Source organism: Hemitrygon akajei, chromosome 2 (genome assembly GCF_048418815.1).
Source record: "Hemitrygon akajei chromosome 2, sHemAka1.3, whole genome shotgun sequence".
Lineage (NCBI taxonomy): Eukaryota > Metazoa > Chordata > Chondrichthyes > Myliobatiformes > Dasyatidae > Hemitrygon > Hemitrygon akajei.
This window is the reverse complement of record NC_133125.1, coordinates 71820394-71840239: the sequence shown is the minus strand read 5'-3', so window position 1 is coordinate 71840239 and position 19846 is coordinate 71820394. Positions and strand designations below refer to the sequence as shown.

Sequence of the window (19846 nt, the reverse complement as noted above, 5' to 3'; positions counted from 1 at the left end):
TTGTGGTTGCCTGTAAGCAGACAAATCTCAAGGTGTATAATTTATACCTTTTTGTGAATAAATATGTTTTGAATTGTGATTTTGAAAAAGAAATAGTCCTTCTGAGGAATGCACGTGCCATTGGGAGTCTGATCTCACATGCCTGTTGCATTTCATGCCTATGACAATATGACACTCAGATTGATTTGAACATTCCCTTTCAGCATCTAAACAAGATTTGTACCTCTAAATAAATGTTAAAATCTAAATTTATTCTCTCACACCTCAGTGGAGATTTTCTGCCAACAAGGCTCAAACTCCTGATACTTACCCCTCAACACAACAATCAGAAAAGTACTATTCCATACAAGCATACAGCTACTTTTGCACTATAGAAATGTAACTTTGATGCCATTACAGTGGAGTATACATAATGTAATTGAATGCACTGATGGTTCTTGGAATACCAATTAATATACAGCTGACGATCGTGGAACATGAGGAAACAAATGATGTAAGGCTCTATTGATTGTTTATGTGTTTATGAATACAGCCATTGACATAATAAAACAATGATTACTTAAAAGTGGCCTCAAATCTCCTGGAACTTCAATTTATTTTTAAAAAATTAGAAAATGTTGCAAATATTCAGCAAGGCATGAATTGTCTGGGGTGAGGGAAAGATAATTTTGCCGGTTCTGCTTTAGTGCATCTCTGCATTTCATTAAATTATCTTCATACAAATAAGGTTTCCCTTTTGCCCACAAATATAAGCCCATAAGATATAGGAGCAGATTTATTTAGACCATTTGGCTCATCGAGTCTGCTCCACCGGTTCATACAAAACACAAAATGCACTGCAGATGCTGTGGTCAAATCAAGACGTACAAAAAAGCTGGATGATCTCAACAGGTCGGGCAGCATCCGTTGAAAGGAGCAGTCAACGTTTCGGGTCGAGACCCTTCGTCAGGACTAAAGAAGGAGGGGGCAGGGGCCCTATAAAGAAGGTGGAGAGAGGGTGGAAAACCAATCAGAGGAAAGATCAAGGGGTGCGGGAGGGGAAGCAGGGAGGGGATAGGCAGGAGATGTGAAGAAGGAATCTAAGGGGAAAGCACTATGGGTAGTAGAAGAAGGCAGAGTGATAGGCAGCTAGAAGAGGAGGCAGAGTGAAAGTGGGATGGGGGAAGGGAGAGGGAGGGAATTACCGGAAGTTGGAGAATTCAATGTTCATACCAAGGGGCTGGAGACTACCCAGACGGTATATGAGATGTTGTTCCTCCAACCGAAGTTTGGCCTCATCATGGCAGTAGAGGAGGCCATGTATGGACATATCCGAATGGGAATGTGAAGGAGAGTTGAAGTGAGTGGCAACCAGGAGATCCTGTCTATTGTGACGGACGAAGGTGCTTCGTAGGTGCTCGACGAAGCGGTCCCCCAATCTGCGTCGGGTCTCGCCGATGTAGAGGAGGCCGCATCGAGAGCACTGGATGCAATAGATGACCCCAACAGACTCACAAGTGAAGTGTTGCTTCACCAGGAAGGACTGTTTGGGGCCCTGAATGGTGGTAAGAGATGAGGTGTAGGGACAGGTGTAGCACTTAGGCTTGCAGGGATAAGTACCAGGTGAGAGATCTGTGGGGAGGGACGTGTGGACCAGGCAGTCACGGAGGGAACGATCCCTGCGAAAAGCAGAGAGGGCTGGAGAGGAAAAGATGTCCTTTCAACAAGACCCCACCACTAAGGACATCTTTCCCTCTCTACCATTCTCTGCTTTTCGCCTTGGAAAGTTTCCAGGGCGCCGGCCTGGGCAAGGTTGTATGGGAGACCGACAGTTGCCCATGCTGCTAGTTTCCCCTCTCCACACCACTGATGTTGTCCAAGGGAAGGGCAAGGGCTGATACAGCTTAGCATTGGTGTCGTCGCAGAGCAATGTGTGGTTAAGTGCCTTGCTCAAGGCCTCACCAGTGCTTTATATATAGTCTTGTAGTGGCACGCAAAACGCTACAAAAGGAAAACACGGAGGCAGAGAGAGCTGAACTCGGAAAGGCTTTACTGATTCCAACTCGCGCGCTTAAATCCCCCCTCCCATGGGTCTCTGCGACCAGCAGGGCGGACGTGATGTCAGACCGTCCCTGGAAGGTCCTCCCCGAGCGGACTGCGTGTCTGCCTGCGGCTCCTGATGGTGGCTCGAGCCCCGTGTGTGTAGACCGCCACACACCACCCCCCCCCGAAATGTCCATCGGGGGAGTGGAGCCCCCAGTCTGGGTGGCCAGCCTTGCCAGCGCGGTGCGGGTACCCTCACTGGTTGCTCAATGTCCAAGTGCGCTGGTTTGAGGCGGTCCACTGTAAAAGTCTCTTCCCGGCCACCCACCTCCACGACACACGTGGTTCCATTGTGCTGGATCACCTTGAAGGGTCCCTTGTACGGCCGCTGTAGAGGTGACCTGTGCATGCCCCTGCGAATAAAAACATACTCACAGTCTCGGAGGTCTTTAGGGGTGAAGGATGGCGTGGGACCATGCCTGGAGGTTGGGACCGGTGCCAGGGTCCCTACCTTGTCCCGCAGCCTCGTTAGCACCGCTGCTGGAGTTTCTTCCGAACCTCGTGTCTCTGGTATGAACTCGCCCGGGACCATCAGGGGGGCGCCATAGACCAATTCTGCCAAGGTGCCCAGGTCCTCCTTGGGGGCTGTGCGGATGCCCAGTAGGACCCAGGGAAGCTCGACTGTCCAGTTGGGGCCCCTGAGGTGCGCCATCGGGGCCGACTCGAGATGCCGGTGGAATCGCTCTACCAAAACGTTGGACTGTGGATGGTACGCTGTGGTGTGATGCAGCTGGGTGCCCAGGAGCTGTGCCAGTGCTGTCCACAAACCAGATGTGAACTGTGCCCCTCTGTCAGAGGTGATGTCCATTGGGAGGCCGAACCTGGCGATCCAGTTGGCAATGAGCGCCCTGGTGCAGGACTCAGTGGACGTGTCTGTGAGCAGTACGGCTTCCGGCCATCTGGTGAACCTGTCTACCATGGTAAAGATATACCTGGCGCCCCGGGAGACTGGCAGGGGGCCAACGATGTCCACGTGGATGTGTTGGAACCTCCTTTGCATCGGCTGGAACTACTGGAGGGGAGCCTTCACGTGTCCCTGGACTTTGGCGGTCTGGCAGTGTACGCAGGTCCTGGCCCAGTGTCCGACCTGTTTGCGCAAACTGTGCCAGATGAATCTGTCCGCTACCAGCTTGATGGACGCCTGGATGGATGGGTGGGCCAGGTCGCGCAGCATGTCGAACACCCGGTGCCTCCATGCTGCTGGTACCATGGGTCAGGTTTGCCAGTAGACACGTCGCACAGGAGTCGATCTGCTGCCGGCCGGTGGAGATGTCCTCCAACTGGAGCCCCGAAATGGTGGTGCGGTAAGCCGGAATCTCGGGGTCCGACTGTTGTGCTTCTGCCAGTGCTGCGTAGTCTATTCCTGAGGGCAAGATGCCTACTGAGTGGAGGCAGGGGCGAGACAGTGTGTCGGCAACGAAGTTGTTCTTCCCTGCGATGTGGGGGACGTCCATGGTGAATTCTGAAATAAAGGACAGGTGCCTCTGCTGTCGAGCCGACCATGGGTCCGATACCTTGGCCAGAGCGAAGGTGAGAGGCTTGTGGTCCGTATACATGGTGAACTCCCTTCCCTCGAGGATGTACCGGAAATGCCGGATAGCCAGGTAGAGTGCTAGTAACTGTCTGTCGAAGGCGCTGTACTTCACCTCTGGTGGCCGTAGGTGCCGGCTGAAGAAAGTGAGTGGTCGCCACTGGTCCTCGACGAGCTGCTCCAGGATTCCGCCGACTGCCGTGTCGGAAGCGTCGACTGTGAGTGCCGTGGATACATCGACTCTCGGGTGCACTAGGAGGGCCGCCTTTGCCAGCGCCTCCTTGGCCTGCTCGAACGCCTCCGTGGACTCCGCGTCCCATGCTACTACTTTGGCCTTGCCGGCCATCAGGTGGAACAAGGGTCTCATGATGCGGGCCGCCACTGGTATGAACCGATGATAAATGTTGACCATCCCTACAAACTCCTGCAGGCCCTTGACCGTGCTGGGCTTAGGGAACTGGTGGATGGCCTGGACCTTGTCCAGTAGGGGAACTGCACCATGTCGGTTGACTACGGAGGGGAATTCTGCCAACACCCTGGTGAATTCGTTACCCGAGAGGGTCACGGAATCCAGGTGGAGGGCCAGTAGCTTGGCTTCTCCAAGCTGGAAAGTCTAGAATGTTTCGGCATGGACCAAACGCCGGCCTTTCAAGTCGACCAGGAGGCAGTTGGCTCGTAGGAAATCTGCCCCTAGTAGTGGCTGTGACACTGCTGCCAACGTGAAAGTCCAAGTGAAATGGCTGGACCCGAAATGCAGTGTGATAGTTCGCAGGCCGTACATCCGAATACTGGTGCCATTTGCGGCGGTGAGTTCGGGGCCTGGGGCCACGTTACGAGTGTCCATATTCTGGGGGGAAGAATGCGGATTTCGGCCCCGGTGTCTACCAGGAAGCGCCACCCGGAGTGTCTCGGTGGCCAGCCGTCGTAGCTGTTAGCGACGGCTGGCCCTGGCGTTTCCCGGAAAAGCTCATGGTGGACGGCAGCGGCACGTGCCTGAGCCCCATCTTTGGTGATAGAAACACCATTGTTCTGAACTTTCGTCTTTTTCCCCTGTGGGTCCCGACGGCTTCGATTGCGGGGCCTGGGCTTTGGGGTGCGCGATCATGGCTAGGCCAATGGAGGCAGCTCCACGTTGCTTGCTCTGCCCATAGGACGTCTGCTTTAGCCGCGACCTTGCGTGGGTCGCTGAAATCCTCATTCGCGAGGAGGAGGCGGATGTCCTCTGGCATTTGCTCGAGGAACAACTGTTCAAATAAAAGGCACGGCTTATGGCTGTCCACGAGCGCCAGCATATCGTTCATGAGCTCGGATGGCTTGCAGACCGTCTATGAGGAGGAGCCGCATGGCCTGTTCGCAGCGGGAGAGTCCGACGGTATGGATCAGGAGTGCCTTAAGCTTAGTGTACCTGTCCTCCGTTGGTGGCTGGCGTAGGAAGTCGATGATCTGGTCTGCCGTCTCCTGGTCGAGCGCGCTGACCACGTAGTAGCACTGTGTGGTGTCGTTTAATGTCACTGATATTGTACTGGGCCTCAGCCTGCTCGAACCAGACGTGGGGCTGAGTGGCCCAGAAAGTCAGAAGCTTCAGAGAGACTGCGCTGTGCGAGTTGCTCGAACTCATGGCTGGTTGCTGAGTCGCTGGTTGCAGATGCCGTCTGGAACGTCTGGGTCAGCAATGTAGTGGCACGCAAAGCGCTACGAAAGGAACACACGGAGGCAGAGAGAGCTGAATTCAGAATGGCTTTACTAACTCAAACTCACGCGCTTAAATACCCCCTCCCATGGGCCTCTGCGACCAGCGTAACCGGAAGGTCCACCACAAGTGGGCCACGTGTCTGCCTGCAGTTCCCGATGGCGGTTTGAGCCCCGTGTGCGGACCGCCACAGTCTCAACATTACATCCTTACATTGATATTCTAGTCCTCTTGAACGGAATGCTAACATTCCATTTACAACAGAGATGAGGAGGAATTTCTTTAGCCAGAGGGTGGTGAATCTGTGGAATTCATTGCCACAGGCAGTTGCGGAGGCCAAGTGTCTGAGTATATTTGAAGTGGAGATTGAGAGTTTCCTGATTAGTCAGGGCATCAAAGCTTACGGGAGAAGGCAGGAGAATGGGGTTGAGAAGGATAATAAATTAGCCATGATGAAATAGTGGAACAACGTCAATGAGCTGAATATCCCAATTCTGCTCCTTTGTTTTATGGTCTTATTTTGAGAGTTTCATGGATATGAGTGTGCATTAGCTTTAATATCCACTCTGAGAGGAGGCAGGATGCTGGTCATAGAAACATAGAAAACCTGCAGCACAATACAGGCCTTTCAGCCCACAATGCTGTACTGAACATGTACATACTTTAGAAATTACCTAAGGTTCCCATAGCTCTTTATATTTCTAAGCTCCATGTGCCTACCCAGGAGTCTCTTAAACAACCCTATTGTATTGACCTCCATCACTGTCGCCAGCAGGCCATTCTACACACTCACCACTCTCTGCATAAAAAAACTTACCCCTGACATCTCCTCTGTACCTACTTCCAAGCACCTTAAAACTGTGCCCTCTTGTGTTAGCCTTTTCAGCCCTGGGAAAAAGTCTCTGACTATCCACATGATCAATGCCTCTCATCATCTTATACACCTCTATCAGGTCACCTCTCATCCTCTGCTGCTCCAAGGAAGAAAGGCTGCATTCACTTAACCTATTCTCATAAGACTTGCTCTCCAATCCATGCAACATCCTTGTAAATCTCCTCTGCACCCTTTCTATAGTTTCTATATCCTTGTAGCGATGTACTACATACAGAGCTAGAGACGACACGCAGTCAGTAAGTCGTTTCGAGACTAATTTATTCAAACTTCGCGGTGCTGGCATTTAATCCCTAGCGCCCGCCCTCTCCGGGCAGAAATGACGTCAGAGGTGCATTACCAAAGTCTACCCCCACACGCTGGCTATTTGTGAGCCGGTTCACCTGCGCAGAAAGTGGGTCGCCACATAAGCCCCCCCCCCCCACAGAACCGGCGATACACCCCCCCCAATGTCCACAGTCTGGATCAGTCTCTGTTTGGTCGTCTGCCTCTGCGCCGCGGTGTCTGAACCTTGACCGGCTGCGCCAAGTCCACATGGGCTGGTTTGAGTTGGTCCACCGTGAAAACCTCCTCTTTCCCCCGGTGTCCAGAACGTACGTGGACCCGTTGTTGTTGATCACCTTGAACGGCCCCTCGTACAGCCACTGTAGCGGTGCCTGGTGTCTGCCCCTTCGTACAAACACAAACTTACAGTTCTGCAGGTCTTTGGGTACATGGGTCGGGGTCCATCCGTGCTGTGAAGTCGGTACGGAGGCCAGGTTGCCGAGCCTTTCGCGTCATCTGGCAAGGACTGCTGTGGGTTCTTCCTCTTGCCCCCTTGGGGCTGGTATGAACCCTCCTGGGACGACCAGGGGTGCGCCGCACACCAACTCGGCCGACGAGGTGTGCAGATCCTCTTTGGGCGCTGTGCGGATTCCAAGCAGGACCCAGGGAAGCTCGTCCACCCAGTTAGGTCCTCTCAGGCAGGCCATGAGAGCTGACTTCAAGTGACGGTGGAAGCATTCCACTAGTCCGTTCGACTGTGGGTGGTAGGCAGTTGTGTGGTGTAGCTGCGTTCCCAACAGGCTGGCCACAGCCGAACACAGGCTGGAGGTGAACTGGGCGCCTTTGTCGGAGGTAATGTGGGCCGGTACCCCAAAGCGTGCTACCGAAGTTGCAATCAGCGCTCGGCGCGCAGGAATCAGCAGATGTGTCAGTGAGTGGGACCGCCTCTGGCCATCTTGTGAACCGGTCTACCATAGTTAGGAGGTACCGTGCGCCTCGGGACACCGGTAGGGGGCCCACGATATCCAGATGAATGTGGTCGAATCTCCGGTGGGTGGGATCGAACTGCTGCAGCGGGGCTTTAGTGTGCCGCTGCACCTTGGCTATTTGGCACTGTGTGCACATTCTGGCCCATTAGCCGACCTGTTTGCGAAGTCCGTGCCACGCGAACTTGCTGCAGACCAGCCGCATGGTTGTCCTGATAGATGGGTGCGCAAAACTGTGTATGGAGTTGAAAACTTGCCGCCGCCAAGCTGTTGGGACGATGGAGCGAGGTTGGGCGGTAGCCACGTCGCACAGGAGGGTCCTATCAACTGGGCCTACGAGAAAGTCTTGCAGCTGCAAACCCGAGACTGCGGTCCTGTAGCTGGGCATCTCGTCGTCTGCCTGTTGCGCTTCCTCCAGTGCTGCATAGTCCACCCCCAGGGACAGGGCCTGGACAGCTGGTCTGGAGAGTGCGTCCACCACGACGTTGTCCTTTCCCGAGACATGCTGGATGTCCGTCGTGTACTCGGATATGTAGGACAGATGTCGCTGCTGGTGAGCCGACCAGGGATCGGACACTTTCGTGAATGCAAAGGTCAACGGTTTGTGGTCCGTGAACGGGTAAGAAGTACCTGAAATGCCAGATTGCCAGATATAGTGCCAACAGCTCCCGGTCGAAAGCACTGTACTTGAGTTCAGGTGGTCATAGGTGCTTGCTGAAGAACGCCAGGGATTGCCAGCGCCCCTCGATGAGTTGCTCCAGCACCCCACCGACTGCTGTGTCGGATGCGTCCACCGTGAGAGCGGTCAGAACGTCCGTTCTGGGGTGCAACAGCATCGCAGCATCTGCCAAGGCTTCTTTGGCTTTAACGAAAGCGGCCACGGCCTCCTCATCCCAAGTAATGTCCTTGTCTTTACCCGACATCAGGGTGTACAAAGGGCGCATGATACGGGCTGCTGAGGGGAGGAAACGGTGGTAGAAGTTCACCATACCAACGAACTCCTGCAGGCCTTTGACCGAGTTGGGCCGGGCAAAGTGGCGGATCGCATCTACCTTGGCGGGCAGAGGTGTTGCCCCGTCTTTGGTAATCCTGTGGCCCAGGAAGTCAATGGTATCGAGACTGAACTGGCATTTGGCCGGGTTGATTGTGAGGCCGAAATCACTCAGGCAGGAGTAGAGCTGGCGGAGGTGGGACAGATGCTCCTGGCGACTACTGCTGGCTATGAGGATGTCGTCCAAGTATATGAACGCAAAGTCCAGGTCGCGGCCCACCGCATCCATTAGCCGCTGGAATGTCTGTGCGGCATTCTTCAGGCCGAACGGCATTCGGAGGAACTCGAACAGGCCGAACGGGGTATTGAGTGCTGTTTTGGGGATGTCATCAGGGTGCACCGGGATTTGATGGTATCCCCGGACGAGGTCTACCTTAGAAAGGTTGCAGCCCCATGCAGGTTTGCTGCAAAGTCCTGTATGTGCGGCACAGGGTAGCGGTCTGGAGTTGTAGCCTCGTTCAGTCTGCGGTAGTCGCCGCATGGTCTCTAGCCCCCGGCTGCTTTGGGCACCAAGTGCAGGGGGGAGGCCCATGGGCTGTCGGACCTCCGTACGATCCCCAATTCCTCCATTCTCTTGAACTCCTCCTTCGCCAGGCAGAGCCTTTGTGCGCAGGCGTGGAGGGGTGGTCCCTGGGTCGGGATGTGGTGCTGTACCCCGTGTCTGGGCATGGCTGCCGTGAAACGCGGTGCCAGAATCGATGGAAAATCCGCCAGGATTCTGGTGAATTCGTTGTCCGACAGCGTGATGGAGTCCAGGTGTGGGGCCGGCAACTTGGCTTCACCCAGGGAGAACGTCTGGAAAGTCTCGGCATGTACCAGTCTTTTCCCTTGCAAGTCGACCAGCAGGCTGTGAACTCGCAAGAAGTCCGCCCCCTGGAGTGGTTGGGCCACGGCGGCCAGTGTGAAGTCCCACATGAACCGGCTGGTGCCAAACTGCAGCTGCACTGTGTGGGTGCCATAGATCCATATTGTGCTGCCGTTTGCGGCCCTCAGGGTGGGTCCTGGCTTCCTGTTGCGGGTGTCGTACCCCGTCGGGGGTAAGGCGCTGATTTCCACTCCGTTGTCGACCAAGAAGCGGCGTCCCGACTGTTTGTCCCAGACAAACAAGAGGCTGTCCTGGCCCTTGCAGGGTGGGCGACAACGGCGGGCTTCTGTGCCCACCGCTGGTGGTAGAAACACCACTGTTCACTGGCCTCCTCACTCCTGCCTCTGTGTTGTGTGCGCCCCCCTGCTGTTTAGTCTGCTGTTGGGCGCGTGGCTTGGTAATCTGACTGACAGACGCCATGCTCTCCCTCTTGGCTTTCCACAGCACATCTGCCTGGGCCACCACCTTCCAGGGGTCACTGAAATCTGCGTCGGGCAGCAGCAGATGTATGTCCTCAGGCAGTTGCTCCAGGAACGCTTGCTCGAACATGAGGCAGGGCTTGTGTCCGTCAGCCAGGGACAGCATCTCGTTCATCAATGCTGACGGCAGCCTGTCTCCCAAACCGTCTAGGTGAAGCAAGCGGGCACCCCGCTCACACCATGAGAGGCCAAAGGACCCTACGAGCAGCGCTTTGAATGCTTCATATTTGCCTTCTTCCGGGGGCGACTGTATGAAATCCGCAACCTGGGCGGCCGTCTCCTGGTCAAGGGCGCTCACCACGTGGTAGTAACGCGTGGAATCAGAGGATATCTGCCGAATCTGGAACTGGGCTTCTGCTTGTCTAAATCACACGCGTGGTTGCAGTGTCCAGAAAGTTGGCAGCTTTAGCGAAACTGTGTGAACAGATGAAGAGTCAGTCATCTTTGGTCCAAATCCCGTTTGGACCATCGGGGTCACCAATGTAGCGATGTACTACGTACAGAGATAGAAATAACGACACGCAGTTGGTAAGTCGCTTCGAGACTAGTTTATTCAAATTTTGCGGCGCTGGCATTTAATCCCTATTGCCCGCCCTCTCCGGGCAGAAATGACATCAGAGGTGCATTACCAAAGTCTCTCCCCGCGCGCAGGCTATTTGTGAGCTGGTTCGCCTGCGCAGAAAGTGGGTCGCCACACCTTACTTAGTGAGGTGACTGGAACTGAGCACAGTGCTCCTAGTGGGGTCTGACCAGGGTCCTACATAGCTGTAACATTACCTCTCGGCTCTTGAACCCAATCCCATGGTTGAAGAAGGCCAATGCATCATATGCCTTCTTAGCCACAGAGTCAACCTGCGCAGCTTTGAGTGTCCTATGGACTTGGACCCCAAGATCCCTCTGATCCTCCACACTGCCACAAGTCTTACCATTAATACTATATTCTGCCATCATATTTGACCTACCAAAATGAACCACCTCACACTTATCTGGGTTGAACTCCATCTGCCAATTCTCAGCCCAGGTTTGCATCCTATCAATGTCCCACTGTAACCTCTGTCAGCCCTCCACACGATCCACAACACCCCCAACCTTTGTGTCATCAGCAAACTTCCACTTCCTCAGCCAGGTCATTTATAAAAATCACGAAGAAAAGGGGCCCCAGAACAAATCCCTGAGACACACCACTGGTCACCAGCCTCCATGCAGAATATGACCCGTCTGCAACCACTCTTTGCCTTCTGTGGGCAAGCCAGTTCTGGATCCACAAAGCAAGTTCAGTATCGGTTCACACCTCTTTGAGATTCAGACCATTTTCTGCCCAAGTACAACTTGAACCCATCTTGAATTTAGAGATAAGATTGTTACCACTTTGTCACTGTAATTGGTTTGTTAATGGATAATTAATTTATTTTATGTTACATGTGCTGAGATAAACTCTGTTTGCCAGCCAGTCAGAGAAATGATTGCAGAATACATCCAAGCAGTACAAAAGGATAACCAGTAACATTGCAGAACTACAGTCACAGAGAAAGTGGAACAGAGTTTGTTGAACAAGATGCAAGATCCGTGACAGGGTACATTGAGACATCAGAAGTTCTTTATGCAAGAGGGCCATTCAAGAGTCTTTTTAGTGGGATAGCAATTGTCCTTGAGTTTGGTGGTACTGTACATTCTGGCTGATGTAAGGGGTGGGGAGGGGGGAGAACGGCAACCTCAAAAAAGTGGGGAGAGTGGGGTAGGCAAGAGGAAGGGTAGACAGTTAATGGAGTGGAGCCTGTGATTGTGTTTTTTGTGTGAGACTGGACTGCATTTGCAACTTTTCCCTGAGATTTACTGTGGGTATGGGCTGAGCAGTTACCGTGCCACGCTGTGATGCTTTGGGATAAGATGCTTTCAGTGGTGTAGCAATAAAAATTGGTAAGGGTTATTGTAGACATGTTGAGCTGCCCCAGCCTTCGGAAGAAGTTGAGGTACTGGTGTGCTTTCCGGGCTACAGCATCTACATCGCTGAACCCAGGACAAACTACTGGTGAGGCTTTCGCTGATGACTCTGAGACTAGAGGCATTGTGGTCAGCGAGGAATGCTTTCAAAGCTTGCAGAGGGATCAGGACCAACTGGAAAAATAGGCCAGAAAATGGCAGGTGGAATTTAATGCAGACAAGTGTGAGGTGTTGCATTTTGGAAGGACAAATCAAGGTTAGGACATACACAGTAAAAGATGGGGCACTGAGGAGTGTGGAGGAACAAACGGATCTGGGAGTTCAGATATGTAATTCCTTGAAAGTTGTGTCACAGGTAGACAGGGTTGTAAAGAAGGCTTTTGGCATCCTGACATTCATAAATCAAAGTATTGAGTATAGGAGTTGGGTTGTTATGGTGAAGTTGTATAAAACATTAGTGAGGTCAAATTTGGAGTATTGTGAGCAGTTCTGGTCACCTAACTATAGGAAGGATGTCAGTAAGATTGAAAGAGTGCAGGGAAGATTTACTAGGATGTTGCCAGGTCTTCAGGAGTTGAGTTACAGGGAAAGATTGAACAGGTTAGGACTTTATTCCTTGGAGTGTAGAAGAATGAGGGGGGATTTGATAGAGGTTTATAAAATTATGAGGGATATAGACAGAGTAAATGTGAGTAGGCTCTTTCCACTTAGATTAGGAGAGATAAATATGAGAGGACATAGCTTTAGGGTGAAAGGGGAAAGGTTTAGGGGGCACGTTGGGGGAACTTCTTCACTCAGTGGTGGGAGTGTGGAATGAGCTGCCATTTGACATGGTAAATGTAGGCTCACTCTTAGGTTTTAAGAATAAATTGGATTGATTCATGGATGGGAGAGGTCTGGAGGGTTATGGGCTGGGTGCAGGTCATGGACTAGCAGAATAAAGTTTCGGCACAGACTAGAGGGGCCGAATGGCCTGTTTTCTGTGCTGTAGTGTTCTATGGTAATATGAAGCATCAACAATCTCAACCTCAGCATCAGTGATGCACACGAAAGAGTATACTTCACCTGACTTCCTGAAGCTGACATTGAGAGAAAGCTTTTAGTCTTGATGCTGTGCCACTTGGCTGCCTCCCTCCTGAAAGCTGTCTGATTTCTGGCCCCCTACAGTGGTGTCATCAGCATACTTTTAAATCAGGTGAGAGCAGAATCTAGTGAGACGTTGTTGCTAATTCTAACTGATAATGGTCTGTTTGTCAGGAAGTCGAGGAACCAGTTCTAGATTAGTTGCTGAGTCTGAGGTCTGGAAGCTGGAGATGAGTTTGTTTGGAATTGTGATCAATAAGTAACAGTCTATGCACTGTACATTTTTTTGTCATCCAACTTGCTCTTTAACTTTTATGCACAAAGCCTTTAGCAACATTTGGAATGCAGGAGAAAGTAAACCATGACTGTAGCTCTGAGAGTCCTTAGTATCTGGTAGAGGTGAGTGACTGCTTCTTATCAATCACTGGCCTGCTATAGCATTTTTTTTCTTGCTAAGCATAATATGTGCCATTTAATCCTCTCAACAATATTTTCTGTTTGATCCTAAGGACAAATATGAAGGAAGAATTTCAAGTTCATGATAACTTTCATAAGGCCCACTATGTCACTGGCAGCATGAATGACAGTCTACCTGAACATTACCTTGTACAGGTAACTCATTTCCTTTCTTAAGCTTGTTTGAACATGAGGTTTAGGTACTAAATGTATATCGTCTAAAAAGTGCATTTAGGAAACCACCATTAGTCCAACCCGTAATTTATTGATCTGATGATCAAGATGGTCCCTGAAGTTCCATGTAGTAGATGGAAAAACAACTAATGACAATCCTAGAGAAACTTCTTTCATGTGGTGCAGCTGGGAACAATGTGGTGCCATTTCTGGGTGTGTTTGTGCCTATCAAGAAACTTGTATCCTAATCTTTGACAGCGTTTGCATACGTCTTAGCCACTATTTTATCCAGGCTAAGACAAAAATCACCCAAATGAGAGGCACAGAAAGCTAGCAGGAGGTACTATGGTGCAGCCAGCAGAACTGCTACGTTAGAGCATCGCGATCTGGCTTCACTCCTTACACTGAGTATTGGTTGTGCGGAGTTTGTATACTCTCCCTGGTACAGCTCTATTTTCCTTTCTCATTCTGAAGGCATGTTGGTCGGTAAGTTAATTGGACGTTATAAATTGCCCCTGGTATGCGGTGGATTGTTGAATCAAAGTGGAGGGTAGTTTGGTTAGAAAGTAATGAGAATGGGAATGGGATTAACAAAAGACAGGTGCAGGCATTTACCTGCATTGCAAGCTTCTCCAAAGCACAGGCTTCATGGGCTGCATTTCTGTAGCAAAAACCCCCTTGCAATCTCCTGCCAGGAGTGCTTGGCATTAGCCACTTTGCTTGGTTGCATGAGACATGTTGTAGCAGTTACTTTCTCCTTATTGTGTAACTCACAAGAAGCTCTTTGTTTACCCACAGAGCATTCACAATATTCTGTTCTGTTCGATAAACATAGGTAACAAGCAAACTGTCCATGCATTTGCAGCACCTAAACAAACAGTTTCAGTTCAACAGGAAGAATACGTATTTCCACTTTTTGAAACAAAGTTAGGAACCCTCAGGCAAATACCACATGATTGAGCAGTGGTCCCCAATGGGCAGGCAGCACTGACCATTCAAAATAGTGTGCAAACCACAAATACCCAGCCTGAATCAGTGAAACATTGCAGATTATCTGACACCAATTGTGATTTCAATTTCATCAACAGGTCAGAGCCAATTCTTTATCATAAACGGATGGTCTGATTTTTTTTGTTGACAAAATATTCATCGCTGCTCACCCCCTCTCGGTTTCACAAGTATGCTGCGTGGGTGATCCCCCAAATGCAGTAGTCAGCAGCAAACTGTGAGACAATCAGCCCTGATTGACTTGAAATGTCAACTGTTTATTCCTTTCTTGGATTGCTGCCAGATTTGCTCAGTTCCTCCAGCATTTGTGTGTGTTGCTCAAGATATCTGGCATCTGCAAAATCTTCCAAGTAAACAGTGAGATATGCATCTTGGAATGATCGTGAGGCTGGGAAGTGGGGAATGACTGTGATCTAGGGCTTCAGATCCAAGGTGGACAAGTTAAACTGCGAGGCTGCAAGTGGTTCCAGATCTTGGGGGATGAGGTCAAAGGATGCAATTTGAGTGTTGACTCTTTAAATGACATGATTTTCGAAGGAAAAGGGTGAATAAAACCAATGTTTACTGTAAATAATTAAGAACTGTAATTGTTTCAGCAGTAATGTTAAAATGCACACTGCAGATAAATTTTGTAAGTTACATTAACATTAATGTCATAGTCATAGATACTGCACAGTAACAGGCCCTTCAACCCAATGAATCTGGACTGTTGATCAGCTACCCATTAAAACTAATCCTTTGTTAATCCTGCTGAAGGGTCTCGGCCCAAAACGTCGACTGTACTCTTTTTCATTGACGCTGCCTGGCCTGCTGAGTTCCTCCAGCATTTGCATGGAGTGAACTACGTTAGACCTTTTAAGGAGATCAGAAGAATTACAGTGAAAGTTACAGGGTTATATTTACCTGTCTAGCTGTACATTGAAGTGGCATCTTCTTTAGACGCAGATTTCTTTGTTAATGTACTTTGATGCTTTATAGCTAGGCGAGGACAGGTTCATGAATTGCACTCTGATAATGTGACAGACTTTGTTGAGTAGGTGTTGAAAGAAATCATTCAGAAGTGGAACCATTCACGGATCAATGATGTCCTTCTACAAAACGGGATTAAGCAGATTTCTAATCCCCCAGCTGGCTCACATCATGGAGGTCTGTGTGAAAGGTCCTCAATTCCATGAAGGTACCGAATCTTGATGAAGAGGGTTTCAGCACAGTCCTTTGTGAAATAGTCTTTTATCAATGGTCATCCAATTACTAAAGCATCCTCCAATCCCAATGATTTGGAAGAGTTAACACTCAACTATCTGCTGCTTCTGAAGACCCCACCATCCTTGCTAGCAGGAGAGTTCCAAAAGGAGGATGTTTATGCTCATCGTGGATAGAAGCAAGTCCAATACATGTCAAACTTGTTTTCAAAATAAGCTGACGACTCAGGAGGATGTGAGTTATAAGGAAAGATTAAACAGGTTAGAATTTTATTCTTTAAAATGTAGAAGATTGAGAGGAGATTTGATAGAGATATACAAAATTGAGGAGTATAGATAGGGTCAATGCAAGCTGGCTTTTTCCACAGAGGTTGGGTGGGACTACCACCAGAGATGAAAGGTGTGAAATTTAAGGGGAACATGAGGGGAAACTTCATCATTCAGAGGGTCATGAGAGTGTGGAATGAGTTGACAGCATAAGTGGTACATGGGTGCTCGATTTCAATGTTCAAAGTGAATTTTAGTATCAGAATACACATATGTCACCACATACAACTCTGAGATTCATTTTCCTGTGGGCATACTCAGCAAACCTATAGAATAGTAACTATAACAGGATCAATGAAAAGCCAACCAGAGTGGAGAAGACTACAAACTGTGCAAATGCAAATATAAATAAATAGCAATAGATAATGAGAGCAGGAAATAACAAGATAAAGAGCCTTAAAGTGAGATCACTGGTTGTAGAAACATCTCAATACTTTGGCTATTGAGTGTAGTCAACCCCTTTGTTCAAGAGCCTGATGGTTGTGGGATAGTAACTGTTCTTGAACCTGGTGGTGTGAGTCCTAAGGCTCTTGTATCTCCTTCTACCTCATGGTAGCAGTGAGAAAAGGGAATGGCCTGGGTGGTGAGGATCTCTGACAATGGATGCTGCTTTTCTACGACAGCATTTCACGTAGATAAGTTAAATGGTTGGGAGGGCTTCACATGTGATGTACTGGGCTGAATCAACTACCTTATGTAGCATTTTCAATTCAAAGGCAATGGTGTTCCCATACCAGGCTGTGATGCAGCCACTATATATCTATAGAAGTTTGTCAGGGTTTTAGATATCATGCCAAATCTCCACAGACCCCTAAGGAAGTAGAGGCACTACTGTGCTTTCTTCACAATTGCATTTGCGTGCTGGGTCCAGGACAGGTCTTCTGAAATAATAACACCTAGGAATTTAAAGTTGCTGACCCTCCCCACCTCTGATCCCCTGATGAGGACTGGCTCGTGAAGTCTACAATCAGCTCCTTGGTCTTGCTGACATTGAGTGAGAGGTGGTTGTCATGACAACACTCAGCTATATTTTCAATCTCTCTCCTGTACGCTGATTGTTAAAAGAATCACCCCTTGTAATAATGATCAGGGAGATGCAGAGAGAAATTATGGACAAGTACCTTTATTGTCTCAACGGAAGAACATAAACTTGAACAACAAGATAACTGTGTGCACGTCTACTGAGTTTTCCTGACCTTCCATGAGCAGTCAAAGAATAGTAAAAATAATACCAGTGAAAGAGGAGTTTCTGCTGCTGGCCACAAGTTCCTTGTAGTCCTGTTTCAAATCTCCTTGTCTGTGGGGCAGCTAGCATCCACAGTGGTGAACCTCTTACTGAGTCGTTACTGTAGCACAGTTGAAGTGTTTGCTTTTATATTCATTCCTTACCAATTCAAATATTGCATTCCAGGGTCATTGACCACAGGTCATGTGTCTGACCTTTAACACCTTTTTATTGGCTCTAAACCAGGCCAGCATCCATTTATTGCCCTCTTCCCAGCAAGTAATAATCGCTAACTTATGGCTCTTCGTTCTTAATTTGCAGCCAGCTTGAATCTCTCAGACCCCAAAATTACAAACCTGCATGTTATATCCAACCAAAAAGCACCTCACAAATAACTTCTTATTTTGAAATGATCCCTAGTTCAGCAGATTACCTGAGGCATCATTGTGCTTTAAAACATTGATCAAGCCAAGTGACTTCAGCTCACAAAATAATGAACAGTCTCTTCATAAAATGGCAGCCTCCATCTCCTCCCTTATGGCAAGGACAAAGGCAATTGGTCTGTCTGCTTCCATTGTCCCTGATTTATTCAAAATCACTGATTTTGTAGACTTTAGTTCTTTCTGGCCAACATGATTCACCAGCACATTTGATATGGTCCACAACAATGGTATCATCAGCAAACTTGAATGTGGCATTGGAGCTGTGCTTAGCCACGCAGTCATAGGTGAAACATGAGTAGAGCAGGGGCCTAAGCACAGAATCTTGTGGTGCACCTGTACTGATGGAGATCGTGGAGGAGATGTTGCCAAACCAACTTGACTGGGGTCTGCAAGTGAGGAAATCATACCTCCAGTTGCACAAGGATGTATTGAGGCCTAGGTCTTAGTTGGTTAGTTTTGAGGGGTTGTGGCAACCCACTTTCTGCGCAGGCGAACCGGCTCACAAATAACCAGCGCGCGGGGAAAGACTTTGGTAATGCACCTCTGACGTCATTTCCGCCCAGAGAGGGCGGGAACTAGGGATTAAATGCCAGCGCCGCGAAGTTTGAATAAACTAGTGTCGAAACGACTAGTGTCGTCTCTAGCTCTGTATGTAGTACATCGCTACATTGGTGACCCTGATGGTCCAAACGGGATTTGGACCAAAGATGACCGACTCTTCATTCGTTCACGCAGTTTTGCTAAAACTGCCGACTTTCTGGACGCTGCGACCACGTGTGTGATTTAGCCAAGCAGAAGCCCAGTTCCAGACTTGGCTGATATCCTCTGATTCCACGCGTTACTATCATGTGGTGAGCGCCCTTGACCAGGAGACAGCCGCCCAGGTTGCGGATTTCATACAGTCACCCCGGGAAGAAGACAAATATGAAGCATTCAAAGCGCTGCTCATTGGGACCTTTGGCCTCTCGCGGCGTGAGCGGGGTGCCCGCCTGCTTCACCGGGACGGTTTGGGAGACAGACTGCCGTCAGCATTGATGAACGAGATGCTGTCCCTGGCTGACGGACACAAGCCCTGCCTCATGTTCGAGCAAGTGTTCCTAGAGCAACTGCCTGAGGACATACATCTGCTGCTGGCCGACGCAGATTTCAGCGACCCCCGGAAGGTGGCGGCCCGGGCAGAGGTGCTATGGAAAGCCAAGAGGGAGAGCTTGGGGTCCGTCGGTCAGATTACTGGGCCACGCGCCCAACAGCAGACCGGACCAGGCCTGGCAGGGGGGCGCACACAACTCAGAGGCAGGAGTGAGGAGGACAGTAAACAGTGGTGTTTCTACCACCAGCGGTGGGGCACAGAAGCCTGCCGTTGTCGCCCGCCCTGCAAGGGCCAGGGCCAGGGCCAGCTGCCGCTAATGACTATGGTGGCTGGCCACCAGGACAGCCTCTTGTACGTCTGGGACAAACAGTCGGGACGCCGCTTCTTGGTCGACACTGGAGCAGAAATCAGCGTCTTGCCCCCGACGGGGTACAACACCCGCAACAGGAAGCCAGGACCCACCCTGAGGGCCGCAAATGGCAGCACGGTATGGACCTACGTCACCCACACAGTGCAGCTGCAGTTCGGCGCCAGCCGGTTCACGTGGGACTTCACACTGGCCGCGGTGGCCCAACCACTCCTGGGGGTGGACTTCTTGTGAGTTCACAGCCTGCTGGTCGACTTGCAAGGGAAAAGACTGGTACATGCCAAGACTTTCCAGACATTCACCCTGGGTGAAGCCAAGTTGCCGGCCCCACACCTGGAATCCATCACGCTGTCGGAGAGCGAATTCACCAGAATCCTGGTGGACTTTCCATCGAGTCTGGCATTGCAGTTCACAGCAGCCATGCCCAGACACGGGGTACAGCACTACATCCCGACCCAGGGACCACCCCTCCACGCCCGCGCACGAAGGCTCCCCCTGGAAAAGCTCCACCTGGCGAAGGAGGAGTTCAAGAGGATGGAGGAATTGGGGATCATATGGAGGTCCAACAGCCCATGGGCCTCCCCCCTGCACATGGTGCCCAAAGCAGCTGGGGGTTGGAGACCATGTGGCGACTACCGCAGCCTGAATGAGGCTACAACTCCAGACCGCTACCCCGTGCCACACATACAG

General features: G+C 50.4%; 1 protein-coding gene across 2 annotated transcripts in view; it reads left to right on the top strand.

Annotated features, from left to right (window-relative positions):
* Positions 1-19846, top strand: part of LOC140737588 (paladin-like) — a 357859-nt gene that overhangs the window by 22691 nt on the left and 315322 nt on the right. For both annotated transcript variants that reach the window (XM_073064040.1, XM_073064030.1), the window contains exon 3: positions 13374-13476. In XM_073064040.1, coding sequence (XP_072920141.1) covers positions 13374-13476 — 103 coding nt within the window. The remainder of the gene's footprint in view (positions 1-13373; positions 13477-19846) is intronic.